This window comes from Myxine glutinosa, chromosome 5 (assembly GCF_964187855.1).
Source record: "Myxine glutinosa chromosome 5, kmMyxGlut1.1, whole genome shotgun sequence".
Taxonomy (NCBI): Eukaryota; Metazoa; Chordata; class Myxini; order Myxiniformes; family Myxinidae; genus Myxine; species Myxine glutinosa.
In genome coordinates this window covers 71856396-71871722 of record NC_136265.1, presented here as the reverse complement: position 1 = coordinate 71871722, position 15327 = coordinate 71856396, and the positions used below count along the sequence as shown (strand labels likewise).

At 42.0% G+C, this 15327-nt stretch overlaps 1 protein-coding gene across 1 annotated transcript in view; it reads right to left on the bottom strand.

Moving 5' to 3' along the window:
• Window positions 1-15327, bottom strand: part of LOC144892129 (uncharacterized) — a 75890-nt gene that overhangs the window by 4649 nt on the left and 55914 nt on the right. Inside the window, exon 7 of the mRNA XM_078777349.1 lies at window positions 12527-12670. Within this exon, the coding sequence (XP_078633475.1) occupies window positions 12527-12670 (144 nt within the window). The remainder of the gene's footprint in view (window positions 1-12526; window positions 12671-15327) is intronic.

The window sequence follows — 15327 nt, the reverse complement described above, 5'->3', positions numbered from 1 at the left end:
TGAAGTTCAGTCACTCAAACGTTTGGGATTAACGATCAACCATGATATTTATTTGTCAACCCCACATCTAAGTTGACCTGAAAAGCCAGTCACTGACTGGTCATCCTCCATCATGCAAATTCATGCCACGGCACACGTGACCTCCTATCCACCTTCAAAGCCTCCATCCGCAGCTTGATGGAGTACTGTTATCCCCATCTGGACTAGGACTCCTGCATTATACCTTGTTCAGCTTGACGACGTGGAAACCAAGACCTCCAGGATTACTGGAATAAACGCGATGAAGCTGAGGATATGGGACCATGACTTACCCATCACAGACAAGTCAGTGGTCTCTGTCTTCTACCATCTCTTTTCTGGTCTTGCACCCACTGCTCTTACTGTTCTCCCCTCCCACAACCCTCCAGGCTTCTGCAGGGTTCCTCTTTTCTCTTCAAAATAAGAATGTCTTCAAAATAAGAAGCAATTAGATGCACTCGGAAGATTCAGAACTATCTTATGAACAAACGCTAAAAAATCCGATGACTCCAATGCAGTATTTGGTCTTCCATTTGATTACGAAGCAAGCTACAGTCGCTTTGGTACCCTCGTTTGTTGCCAGCTGATTAGATACAGGTAACAGCTCGGTTCATGGTTTGCCACAATCTGATGTTCATTATTTACAACGTGTACAAAACACTTCTGCGAGAATTACTGATAAAGTTCCAAGAAGGCAACAAATCTCACAAACAAGAAAAAATCTCCACTGGCTTTCCATTGAAAATAGAATCGTTTTGAAAATCCTTCTACTCACATATCAAGTACGAAATACTCTAAAGGTGGTTACGGCCAACATGAACACGGCCTACATAAACCATGATACTTGCTAAATCCCCCCCGCCCCCCAAAAGTTCCCATTGATACAGCAAATTGTACATTTCATCCAGATTAAAATTGACGATAAAAATTAAAATTAAAATTGACCACCGGATTAAAATCAAAGCTTGGGTTCATAGGATGAAAAGTGACGATTTTTCAAATGAAAATTGATGATTTTAGAAGTTTCACCTTGAGTTGACCTGCGACATTTTGACCTCAAAAATAGTTGGTTTCCGTATTTAGTGACTCGATTTGCAAATTCTGTTCTATTATGAAGTCAATTGGATGAAAATTGACTGTATTTCAGATGAAAATTGATGATTTTGAAAATTTGACCTTGAGTTGACCTTTGACAATTTGACCTCAAAAATAGTTCATTTCCCAATTTAGTGACTCAATATACAAATACTATTCAATTTTCAAGTCAATCGGATTTAAAATGGTGATTTTAGAAATTTGACCTCCAGATGACCTTTGACCTTTGACCTCAAAATCAATAGGCTTCTCAATTGGGACGAACTATACAGCTTGGTGAAGTTGTGTAACGATCGGTTTAGAATTGCGACCTGTAGGCCAGTGACAAACAGACAAACATGAAAAATCGGTCAGAGACCGAGGACTTGCCAAAATGTACTTTTTTAAATAATCGGCTATTTTGGATCAAAATAATAATACATAAGGACATGGGTTGAATCCCTGCTTGAGAGAATGCCAACCCACTCCCCGCCATCACGGTCGTCTCTCCAACTCTGGCGGACTTCCTCTCTAGTCGTAGTCAACGTGTGGCCCTGAATGGGTTTCTCTCATCGCCTCTTCCTGTTCAGGCTGGAGTTCCCCAAGGCAGTGTTCTGGGCCCTGTGCTTTTTCTGGTCTTCATCAATGATCTCTCTGACTCTCTTGAAAATCCTCTCTATCTCTTTGCTGATGACTCTACTCTCTGTCGCTCCATTCCTCATTCCTCAGATCGGCAGTCTGCAGCCTCCTCACTCTCTGCAGACTTGGACAAAATCACAGACTGGGCAAACAAGTGGAACATGTCTTTCAATCCTGACAAATCTCACACTCTTACGATGTCTCTCCAAAAAGACCGACTGGACAACCCTCCCATCCACTTTCTGAACAATCCTCTCCAAGAAGTTCTGTCACTCAAGCTTCTGGGTCTCACTATCTGCTATGATCTTTCCTGAGAAAACCACATTTCAAACCTGGCCTCCAAAGCCAGTCGCCGACTGGGCATCCTCCGTCGTGCGAAGTCCTTCCTTGGCACACCTGAGCTCCTCACCACATACAAGGCTTTCATCCGCAGCTCAATGGAATACTGCTCTGCCCTCTGGGCTGGTGCTCCTGCCTCACACCTAGCTCGTCTTCACGCTGTTGAAACCAAAGCGTTCAGAATCATTGGAATCTCCCGCGATGAAGCTAACTCCAAGGGCCTTTCACTCTCTCACCGCAGGCAGGTTGGTGGTCTTTCCGTCTTCTACCGACTCCTCTCTGGCCTTGCTCCCCCAGCTCTCTCTGGGCTCTGTCCCCCAAATATTCCTACAGGTCGCACAAGATCTGCCAGCAACCCTCTTATGGATAAACTTCCAAAATCAAGACTCTCTGCTCACCTTCACTCCTTCATTCCTCTTTTCTCCCACCTTTGGAACAAACTCCCTCACTCTCTTCAATCCCACTCCACCCTCCAGGTCTTTAAAACAGCTGTTCACCACCATCTCTTATCTTCCCCCATCCAAAACCTTGATCTTTTCTACCCCCGATAATTTCACCCCAAATCCACTTTTTGGAAATACCAACTTCTGTCCTGGAAGTCCTTGGTGTCCTTGTATTTTATACTTCTCCCACCCCCCCCCCCCCCCTCTTCCCACGCCTCCTCCCCCCAAGCCCTCTCCCTCCCACACATCTCCCTGCTCTCAAATGTTGTGTTTGTGTGTTTCCCCTCCTCTCCCCATCTTGTCTTCCGCTCCCTCTTTTTATATATTTTGTTTGTCTGTTTGATTTGTTTGTGAAATAAATGTTAGCTTTCACGAGCCTCGATTCAGTATACAATAACCACCTTTAGAGGCCATTTTTCCCCGCAAGCAGGGGTTGGCCTTTTTCGGGCACTGTGGTTGTTGTTGTTTTTTGGTCCCCTTTTTGAAGCAATGTTTTACGGCCGGATGCCCTTCCTGACGCCAACCCTTTTTGCCGCCTTTAACGACAAACAGGGAATTACCAGTGAACTGGTACTCAATTAGCCGACCTCGGAAGGATGACAGGCTGAGTCAACCCCCCTGGCGTTAATTCAGCAATCGACCGGGATTCGAACCCAGGATCCTAGGATCCTAAGCCGGCACCCTAGCCGCTAGCCCAACACCAGGATTCAGTTTACAATAAAAAAAACAAATAAAAAAAACTCACAATCCCCTGAGATATATGGAAAAGACGACCCAAAACCAATGATCTTCTTTTTGATTCTTATACAAACGTCATTAAAAGTAAATAGTGACCTCTGCCAAAGTTCAAACAACGTGGGTCTAATCTCTCCATGAGAGAATTCCACATAGCTATTTGGGCGGTGTATAAGCTAACAGATCGCTGTCTCCATCGATCTTGCCAAGGCCGTAACACCTATCGGCTCAAAATCCTTTTAACTGTTGACTTGGCAGTTTTTACAATGAAGGAAACACGTATCAGGAGTACATACGACATAGCGATTGTGAATTTGACAGCTCTGAGACGTCTTTCGCTTCTCTTCGCAGTGACGGCAAGCACCAACATGGCGGCTGTAAGATTAAAATCTGGCTTCAAGCCCCCTCACCACCCAAAATCTATTCCGGCGAATCTATTCCGGCAAGTAACAAACCAACCAACTAACATACTTGCCGGAATCTAGTCCGGCAAGTAACAAACGGACAAACAGACAGGGGTGAAAACGTAACCTCCATCCACCTTTGGTGGTGGAGGTAACGAAATCAGGATGAAGGTCCCAATGAAAATCCGTCTCATCGCGGCTTCATTTAAACTGCCGAATCCTTCCACTGTATCACTCCACCTCGCCCCGGCTTTACCCTGCGGTCACAATTTTCACGTTTTGGGTGACCTTGAGCTTGACCTTGGGCCGAGAGAGTTAAAAATTGGGCACAGTCTATTCCAGGGCAAGGCAAATATGTGTGTAAAGTATGGCGATGCTATGTGCAAAGATGTAGACGTAGTACTGCACACAAACAGACAGACAGACTAGAAATCGGTCAGAGACCGAGGACTTGCCGGAATGTCCTTTTTTATTGACCTTGAGTTTGACCTTTCAAGGTCACTCAAGGTCAAAGGTCATGGTGCCAAATGAAATGTCGTATGTGACTTCCTATATGTCAGTAACAGTAAGTGTATGCATATCTCTTGTACTTTTAGAGTTATAGTGGTTTGAAATAGATTTTAAATGAAACCTCAACCCCCCTGATTTCATGTTTCGGGTGACCTTGAGCTTGACCTTGGGCCTAGAGAGTTAAAAATTGGGCACAGTCTATTCCAGGGCAAGGCAAATATGTGTGTAAAGTATGGCGATGCCATGTGCAACAATGTAGACGTAGTACTGCGCACAAACAGACAGACAGATGAAAAATCGGTCAGAGACCGAGGACTTGCCGGAATGTGGAATGTGCTTTTTTCAATCGGCCATTTTGGATCATTAAAAGTAAATAAGCGTTACGCCTAGGTCCCCCGTCGGTGAAGTGATGTGAGTTGACAAAGTGGAAGACGCAAGGCGGCCATCTTTGATTTTGACGTGGCGACCCAATTTTCAATAGCGTTCTCCCTTATGCGTAGATACACCCACACCAGTTTAGAAGTTAGTAGTTCGTTTATTTTTCAAGATATTTCGCTCACAAGGTTCAGACATATATATGGTGGCGGCCATCTTGGATTTTGACGTGGCGACCCAATTTTCAATAGCTTTATTTCTTATGCCTAGATACACCCACACACCAGATTAGAAGTTGGTACTTCGCTTATTTTTCAAGATATTCCGCTCACAAGGTTCAGACATACATGGCGGCAGCCATCTTGGATTTTGACGTGGCGACCCAATTTTCAATAGCGTTCTTCCTTATGCGTAGATACACGCACACACCAGATTAGAAGTAAGTAGTTCGTTTATTTTTCAAGATATTTCGCTCACAAGGTTCAGACATATATATGGGGGCGGCCATCTTGGATTTTGACGTGGCGACCCAATTTTCAAGCGCGTTCTTCCTTATGCCTAGATACGTTATGTGCATGGAAGAAGTTTCGGGAACTGAGTGGCGTGCTGATGAGGAGGGGAGTGTCGTTGAAGCTGAAGGGAAAGGTGTATGCTGCATGTGTGAGAAGTGTTATGATTTATGGGAGTGAGACATGGGTCATGAATGTAGAGCAGCAACGAAGGCTGGAAAGGGTGGAAATGCGAATGGTTCAGTGGATGTGCGGAGTATCATGGAGAGAGAGGAAGACAAATGATGAATTGCGAAAGATGATGGGAATAGAGCCTGTGATCGATGCTGTGAAGAGGAACAGGTTGAGATGGTTTGGTCATGTGTTGAGAAAGGATGAAAGTGACTGGTTGAGAAGAGTGATGGAAATGAATGTAGAAGGAAGTAGAGGATGGGGAAGACCGAGAAAGACTTGGCTAAAGATGGTGGAAGAAGAAATGCGGGCAAGGGGGTTAACAAGGAGAGATGCAGAAAATAGGGCAAAATGGAGAAGATAGTCATGGGGACCGCAAGGCTAACCCCCGCTCTAGCAGGGAAAATGGCCTTAAAATGCATGTTGTTGTTGTTGTCTTATGCCTAGATACACCCACGCACCAGATTAGAAGTTGGTAATTCGCTTATTTTTCAAGATATTCCGCTCACAAGGTTCAGACATACATTGCGGCGGCCATCTTGGATTTTGACGTGGCGACCCAATTTTCAATAGCGTTCTTCCATATGCCTAGATACACCCACACACCAGATTAGAAGTTGGTACTTCGCTTATTTTGCAAGATATTCCGCTCACAAGGTTCAGACATACATGGCGGTGGCCATCTTGGATTTTGACGTGGCGACTCAATTTTCAATAGCGTTCTTCCTTATGCCTAGATACACCCACACACCAGATTATAAGTTGGTACTTCGCTTATTTTTCAAGATATTCCGCTCACAAGGTTCAGACATACATGGCATCAGACATACATGGTGGCGGCCATCTTGGATTTTGATGTGGGTTGCACCCACACACCAAATTAGAATTCGGTCCTTCACTTACGCACGCACGCATGTACGCACGCACACATGCACGCACACACGGACGGAGGGGAAAACCATAGTCCCTTTCGCTCCACGGTGCGACGGGGGACAATAATGACCTCTGCCAAAGTTCAAACGACGTGGGTTTAACCCCTACACGAGAGAATTCCACATAGCTATTTAGGCGGTGTATAAGCTAACAGATCACTGTCTCCATCGATCTTGCCAAGGCCGTAACACCCATCGGCTCAAAATCTTTTTAACTGTTGACTTGGTAGTTTTTACAATGAAGGAAACACGTATCGGGAGTACATACGACATAGCGATTGTGAATGTGACAGCTCTGAGGGGTCTTTCGCTTCGCATCGCAGTGACGACGAGTACCAACATGGCGGCTGTAAGATTAAAATCTGGCTTCAAGCCCCCTCACCACCCAAAGCCTTCAACCAGACATATTAACATGCTCCTCCCCCTTCATTCCCGTTCTTCAAAGCAAAGCGGTAAAAATTGTGGTATCGCCATTATATATTACGAGCAACGGTACCCGCCCTAAGGGCGGAGCTTCAATTGGGAGGCGCAAATGGTTGGGTGACCATTGTTTTGGGTGACCTTGAGCTTGACCTTGGCCCAGGAGAGTTAAAAGTTGGGCACTGTCTATTCCAGGGCAAGGCAAATATGTGTGTATAGTATGGCGATGCTCTGTGCAACGATGTAGACGTAGTACTGCGCACAAACAGACAGACAGACGGACAGACAAACCAACCAACCAACATACTTGCCGGAATCTATTCCGGAAAGTAACTAACAAACAAACAAACAGACAGACAGACAAACAGACAGACAGACAGATGGGGGTGAAAACATAAGCTCCATCCACACCCTCGGTGGTCTCGGTAATAACAATTAGGAAGTTTGACGTCGATGGAGGGAGGACATTCTACCATCATCACCAACACCGGGCCAAACAAATCAGCCTCAGCTGGTTTTAGCGCGGAAGAAAAATAGTCCGAGACATTCACATTCCGAGTCAATAATATATTAAACCGCGGCCGTAAAACCTCTCATAAACCTTGCCGAGAAACACCGGACTGGAAAATGCTCCGATAAACGAAAGCTCAAGCATATTTACACATACAGTGCATTCAGAAAGTATTCAGACCCCTTCACTTTTTTCACATTTTGTTATGTTGCAGCCTTTATGCTGAAATCGTTTAAATTCATTTTTTCCCTCATCAATCGACACTCAATACCCCATAATGATAAAGAGAAAACAGGATTTTAGAAAGTTTTGCAAATTTATTAAAAAGAAAAAACTGAAATATCACTGACTAAGTATTCAGACCTTTTGCTGTGACACTTGAAATTTAGCTCAGGTGCCTCCCATTTCTCTTGATCATCTTTGAGACGTTTCCACACCTTGATTGGAGTCCACCTGTGGTAAATTCAATTGAATGGACATGATTTGGAAAGGCACACACATGTCTATATAAGGTCTCACAGCTGACAATGCATATCAGAGCAAAAACCAAGCCATGAGGTCGAAGGAACTGTCTGCAGAGCTCAGAGACAGGACTGTGTCGAGGCACAGATCTGGGGAAGGCTACAAAAAATTTCTGCTGCATTGAAGGTTCCCAAGAGCACAGTGGCCTCCATTATTCTTAAATGGAAGAACTTTGGAACAACCAGGACTCTTCCTAGAGCTGGCCGCCCAGCCAAACTGAGCAATCGGGGAAGAAGGGCCTTGGTAAGAGAGGTGACCAATAACCCGATAGTCACTCTGGCTGAGCTCCAGAGATCCTGTGTGGGGATGGGAGAAACTTCCAGAAGGACAACCATCACTGCAACACTCCACCGATCTGGGCTTTATGGCAGAGTGGCCAGACGGAAGCCTCCACTCAGTGAAAGACACATGAAAGCCCGCTTGGAGTTTGCAAAAAAAGCACCTAAACGACTCTCAGACTGTGAGAAACAAGATTCTGTGGGCTTTCATGTGCTTTCTCCCGATACGTTTTCATGTGTCAACTCAAGGTCAAACTTCCAAAATCATCAATTTTCATCTGAAAAACCATCAATTTTTATCCCATTGACTTGAAAATTTAACAGCATTTGCATAGTGCCTCACCGAATTGGGAAACCAACTATTTTGAGGTCAAAAGGTCAAAGGTCAAAGGTCAACTCAAAGTCAAACTTCTAAAATCATAAATTTTCATCAAAAAATCGTCACTTTTCATCCTATTGACCCGAGCTTTGATTAAGATCTTCCATTTTGAACTTGATGAAATGGACATTTTGCTGGATCGATTTCAACCTTCCTTTCGGGGGGGTGGGGGGGGGGGGGTAGATTTTGCAAGTATCGTGCTCTGCATGACGTTTTATTGTTTAAAACATTGAGGTACTGCAGAATTTAACTTTTAAATGTCAAAGAAAGGACTGACTAGAACAGAATGCACACCACAGTAATTATCTCATGACTTGATACCATTCATTTATCATTAAGTTGGAGGACATTTCCTCCAATCATTTATAATAATATTAACTGTAAGGAATGAAATTGTAATTTTCACGTTTAGTAGTACATGAGCTTTCAACATTTATTTAGTTGTTCTCACACTAATACGGTATCTTTCAAAATCGTTGAGCCAAGCAGGTGGTCTTCTAACCCTCATGCTTCGTGTTGGAAAAAAATTATTGAAAAAAAAATTCCACTTCGAAAATATGGGGTATTATGTGTAGATTTGTGACAAAAATTCTCAATTTTATCCATTTTGAAATCAGGTTGTAACACAACAAAATGTGAAAAAAGTCAAGGGGTGTGAATACTTTCTGAAGGCAATGTAGACCATTTTAGATCCTTTAGAGTTTAGACCCAATCCACTCTGACCCAATGACCTAATAGACCACTTGTACCCCTTGACCCTTTGCACACTTTAGACCTTTTAGATCCTTTAGACCCCAAAGACCCTTCTTCAGAAGAGGAAAAAGAAGCATCAGAGAGAAAAAGAGGTCACAACCATAACAAGTCAAACGTGGGGGGAGGGGAGAGGGGGGTGAAGAATAAAAGGTCACAGACGTCCATTACGTATATAATGCATTTGTCATCTGTCCCTCTAATAAAGTGGACACCATACATGAGGCCAGAAATAAAACTTTTTCTCCATTAATTTCGCCCTTGAAGAAGAGGGAAATGGAACCCTCCCCTTCTTGGATGCGCTCGTAACAAGGGATCCCAAAAGAGCCCTAAATGTAACAGTTTACAGAAAACCCCCAAGAGAGTTAAAAATTGGGCACAGTCTATTCCAGGGCAAGGCAAATATGTGTGTAAAGTATGGCGATGCTATGTGCAACGATGTAGACATAGTACTGCGCACAAACAGACAAATCAACCAACCAACATACTTGCCGGAATTTTTACCGGCAAGTCACAAACAGACAGACTAGAAATCGGTCAGAAACCGAGGACTTGCCGGAATGTTCTTTTTTTTTCTTTTTTTTTTTACCTTGAGTTTGACCTTTCAAGGTCACTCAAGGTCAAAGGTCATGGTGCCAAATGAAATGTCGTATGTGACTTCCTATATGTCGGTAACAGTGAGTGTATGTATATCTCTTGTACTTTTAGAGTTATAGTGGTTTGAAATATATTTTAACTGAAAACTCGACCCCCTTGATTTCACGTTTCGGGTGACCTTGAGCTTGACCTTGGGCCTAGAGAGTTAAAAATTGGGCACAGTCTATTCCAGGGAAAGGCAAATATGTGTGTAAAGTATGGTGATGCCATGTGCAACGATGTAGACGTAGTACTGCGCACAAACAGACAGACAGACGGACAAACAAACCAACCAACATACTTGCCGGAATCTATTCCGGCAAGTAACAAACAGACAAACAGACAGAACCACAAACGCAACTGACCAATATACTTGAAAAATCTTCGATTTTGCAAGTAATAAACATGATCACCCCTTATGTACTAGCATGCACCTTGATATCAACAGCCCAATCCCTCCTCAGTATCGCAAAAGTTTCAACTCATCCCAACGGCGACCGAGCATTTGAAGTGGCTGCTCCAACTCTCTGGAATTCACTCCATTTACAACAGCCCACCGAAACATTTTTGAAACAATGATCAAAACACATCTTTGTAGCAAACACTCGATTAAAATTCCAGGTTACTGTTCTAGTTTGCCTATTCGAAAGAAACGTTGGTTTATCTGAATATTGTTAATTTCAATTGTAAAGATTTTATTTGTAAAGTGTGTCGACTGTTTCGGATATCAAGTTGTTATCATGACCTATATAAAATACAATAACACAACAACAGGCATTTTAAGGCCATTTTCCTTGCTAGAGCGGGGGTTAGCCTCCTATATAAAATAAGCTATATAAAATAAACACCGAGTGCTTAAATAAGCTATTATGACCTATATAAAATAAGCATAATTATTATTATTATTATCTTGTATAACAATACCCTTGTTCGTGTGTGCACATTCCTGTAACAATCCTTCCCACCCATTGATTGGACAGCTGGCCTCACTCCACCCACCCACAATTTCATTCTGATAATTGTACGGCCGCCATTTTGGGTTTCTCTGCGATGCGAAGCTAAAGAAGCGTTTGAGCTGTCATATTCACAAACGCTGTGCACTCTCCATAGATTTTACCTTCATTGAAAAACCTACCAAAGCGACAGTTAAAAGGATTTTCAGCCGATGGGTGTCACGGGCCTTGTGACGATCGGCCTCAATGATCGAGACAGCGGTCTGTTAACTTATACACCGCCCAAATAACTATGTGGCATTCTCTTTGAGATTAAACCCGTGTCATTAGAAAATTGTCCGAAGTCGTTATTTACCTTTTTAGATTTTAGATTCAAAATATTCCATTTTTACAAAACGCGTTCGTAAGAAAACATCGTGTGCGAATTACTTCCAGCTGAGCAACAGAGATGCGTTTTCACTGCGCCTGTGCAGTATCCCTCTGCACCACCTTGTTGGAAGACGATCAGTCTCCATACATGTGGCCATTGTGTAAAGCGAAACGTACGGTATTGGCATTGCACATTTCATTATAAACCAAGCTGTGAGGATTAGGTGTTAAACCCCACGTCGTGCATAATGAGTGCGAAGAAACACACGAGTGTTTCACAAAGCACACCACGTATCAAGAAGCAGTGTCTTCGCGATGCAGTTAGACATTATTAAAAGACATTAGCATAGTGAAAGAGAAACGCTAGTTGGACATATACATGGAATCGCTGCATCAATTGTGCATTCTTTTTCAAAGTTCTCCGAAAATGAAATTCCTGCTATACCAATCGGAAAACCAACGAGCACCAAAGTCAGGCATTGGGAGACTTGTAGCAATAGATGGAACGTTGAATGGAGCCAAATACAGGCAAATTCTTGAAGATAACCCGCTTGAAAGATTTTCGGGCCGATCGACTTGAAGGTAAAAAATACTTGAAGGTGTAAAAGCCCCGAGTGTGTGGTGAAGATTTTCGTTCCAATAGGACAACGACCCCAAACATACAGACAAAGCAACACTGGAATGGATTCGGAACAAGAAAGTGAAAGTCCTCGAGTGGCCCAGCCAAAGCTCAGACTTCAATCCCATTGAGAATCTGTGGAAAGATTTGAAGATTGCTGTTCACCGACGCTCCCCATGAAACTTGAAGAACGGGAGAAACTCCCCAAATCCAGATGTGCAAAGCTGAACTTTTCTCTTTGCAACTTTCCTGTTTTTCCTCCCTGAGGGTTTGCTTTCTGTATGATCTGTCTTGTTCACCCCTTGCGTTTTCTCCCATTCCTCATTCTTCCTCACTTCCCTCATCTCCAAATTCTCTCTCTCTCTCAATTTGTCCATCAATCCTGCTATTGTCTGTTCCTCCTCTGCTCTTGTTGTTGGTTTTGTTCTGTTGTGTCCTGTTCCATTATTTGTTCAAGCTTCTCCACGAGCCTCGACTGTAGGAAAAAAAAAAAATCACAGACACAATCCAGGGAATGATGTGGATTTTCACTTAAACTGCACAAAAAACGATCGCAGATGTTAAAGGAAAAGGTCCACACTTACTCCATTCAAGTGCTGGTCTTGAAGTCAGATATCGTATCACGTGATTAGATAATCATGATGAACTTGTTAAGTCCCAGTAATCTCAATCGGTTTGTTATTTACAATTTTATTTCCGCAAAGCGAATTTGATAAGGAAAGACTTTTAAACTTTAGCTTTTTGTGTAAAGTGCCCAAAGGTTTCTGTGGATTTCAAATGCAACCAATATCCCTGTATCGTTAACATAAAACAGCCCATATGGGTGGAAACACTTAATGCATCAACAATTGCATAAGGATTGGAAACAAATAATTTGTTCGGGAAATGAAACAAAATAAGTAAACATGGTGTGATGTGTTCTCTCCATAACTCGGCTTACCTTCGAGCAGCTGATCAGCTTTGCTCGGTTCCGTGGGAGAAGAATCACACGGTTCCTGCTTTACATGCCCATAGCTCAAAGCATCTTGTGAGGTCTGTAGAGAGTTATTCTGGAAGGATTCCATCTTCACCAGATGAGCTTCACCTGCAAACCACATAACATGATCATATTACAGGAACAAAAGGGATAAATGAGTTAATATAAGGAAACAGATGAAAACGAAGAGTTTTGAAAGATAATTTTGTCAAACCCCAAGAAATAATTGTCACAAAAAGAAATGCTCATCCTCAATCCATTTGTAATCTAGCAAATTATAAATATAATTTTTATTTAATCCAAGACTTTGACGTCTCAATTCAACATTGAGAAATGAAAAAAGAGTGAAAATCTATTAAATAAAATTCATCGGATATCTGTGTATCTGTTTGTTCGCGGTTTTTTGCAAAGACCGCTGGGCCAACAACCACAAAATTTGGGACACAGATGAAGCCGGACCCAGGGATTGTCCTCGGGGTCTTTTCATCCACCATCTAAGCCTTTGAAGATCCCAAAATCCCCTAAACCCCCTAGACATGCTTTTTACATGATTGAGAGAGTTGATTGGATTGCGAGAAGACTTTTTACATGCTTAGCAGATAAGACCCCTTAAGACCCTTGAAAGACCCCAAACACTGTTAAGACCATTTAAAACCCCAAATACCTTTTGTGCCCCAAAGACACTTAATACCTTAAATATCCCTAAGATACTCGAAGACCCCTAAGACCCGACAAGGCCTTGAATACCCCAACGACCCTCAATATCCCGAACACTCTTTAACACCTTACAGAACCCAAAGACCCTTAAGACACGAAAGACCAGTTAAGACGTTGAAGACCCTTAACCGCAGCATCACCACAACTAGCCATTTTACAAAAACCCTTTTTAGGCTCTTGCAGGAGCCTCCATCTTGTCTACAAAAAAAACAAACAACAAAAAAACAAAAACAAATTGGCATCGCCTCAACTCGCTATGTTTTATTTATATATCAAAGGGAGGCGCAAAGCCTCTTTATAAAGTCGTGGCCAAAAATATTGGCACCCTTGCACTTTATTCAAACAATGCACCATTTCTTCCAGAAAATTGTTGAAATAAAAGAATATTTTGCTATCCACATATGTATTTATTTGGTTTGCAGTGGAACAAAACAAAAAAAGCTGAAAAAATACTAAATCTTAGCTTATTCCACACAGAAATCCTAAAATGGCCCGGACAATATTATTACGTTTGTGGGGGGTAGTGATACTGTAGACCAGCTAGAATGTATAGATTAGTGTGCTCCGAATGTCGTGAAGAAGAAGAACCATCTCGATGTACCATAAGTAAGAAATTTGTATCAGACAGTGTGTCGGGTTAAGCTTGTATATTCATCCCCATCACGAGGGGTGGGGCTTGTTAATTAGCAAAGGGATTATGGGTAAATTAATCCCGTGTGTCGCGTTATCTATGTAATCTATTCCTTTGGTCCTTATGACACTGCACTTGTACATTCTAATTCCGTCTTCGGTTGAGTTACTTTCCTGCAGGATTGAAGGCTACCGTGCGGGACCGACAGGTAAAAGCTTCCCGCTTCTTCTTCCTCTCTCTTCCACCCGTGCTTGTATAAGTGAAATCCACTATTGAATAGCGCCTCGAATAACGCTCGATTTGCTGTCGGTGATTTCCCGGTCTTCACCGATGGGAATCACACGACTATATTGTAAAGATTAAGTGATTAGATTTTGGGGTCAAAGGTCAAATATGTAATAGGTCTATAACTTGAGAACGGCTGAAGTGATCTAATTCAAACTTGGTACAGGTATGTATAATATTTTTAAGATTAAGTGATTCGATTTTGGGCTCAAAGGTCAAAAGTCAAAGTCTGCAATAGGTCTATAACTCGAGAATGGCTGAAGTGATCCAATTCAAACTTGGTATAAGTATGTATAATGATGTAAAGATTAACTGATGAGGTTTTGGGTTCAAGAGGTCAAAGGTTAGAGGTCAAATTCTGTAATATGTCTAAAACTTGAGAATGGCTCAAGGGATCTCATTCAAACTTGGTACAGATATGTATAATTATGCATAGATTAACTGAATAAATTTTGGTGGTTCTGAGGTCAAAGGCCAATGGTCAGATGTCATGTCAGGTAAAAATGTGCCAACTTGGGCACAGCTGAATGGATTTTAATCAAACTTGATACAAGTATGATAATGATGCAATAATGTGGGCGGAGGCAGATCAGTCGAAGTCGTGACGTTGAAGAGCGCCGTTCTAGTTTAACATTACATAACAGCTCCATTTTTGTTGTTTAACATTATATAACAGGAACTTTGTTGTTGTTTAACATTATATAATATGAACATTTTTGTTGTTTAACATTATATAACAGGAACTTTGTTGGTGTTTAACATTATATAACAGGAACATTGTTGGTGTTTAACATTATATAACAGGAACGTTGTTGGTGTTTAACATTATATAACAGGAACTTTGTTGGTGTTTAACATTATATAACAGGAACGTTGTTGGTGTTTAACATTACATAACAGGAACATTGTTGGTGTTTAACATTATATAACAGGAACATTGTTGGTGTTTAACATTATATAATATGAACATTTTTGTTGTTTAACATTATATAACAGGAACTTTGTTGGTGTTTAACATTATATAACATGAACGTTGTTGGTGTTTACCATTATATAACATGAACATTGTTGGTGTTTAACATTATATAACATGAACGTTGTTGGTGTTTAACATTATATAACATGAACATTG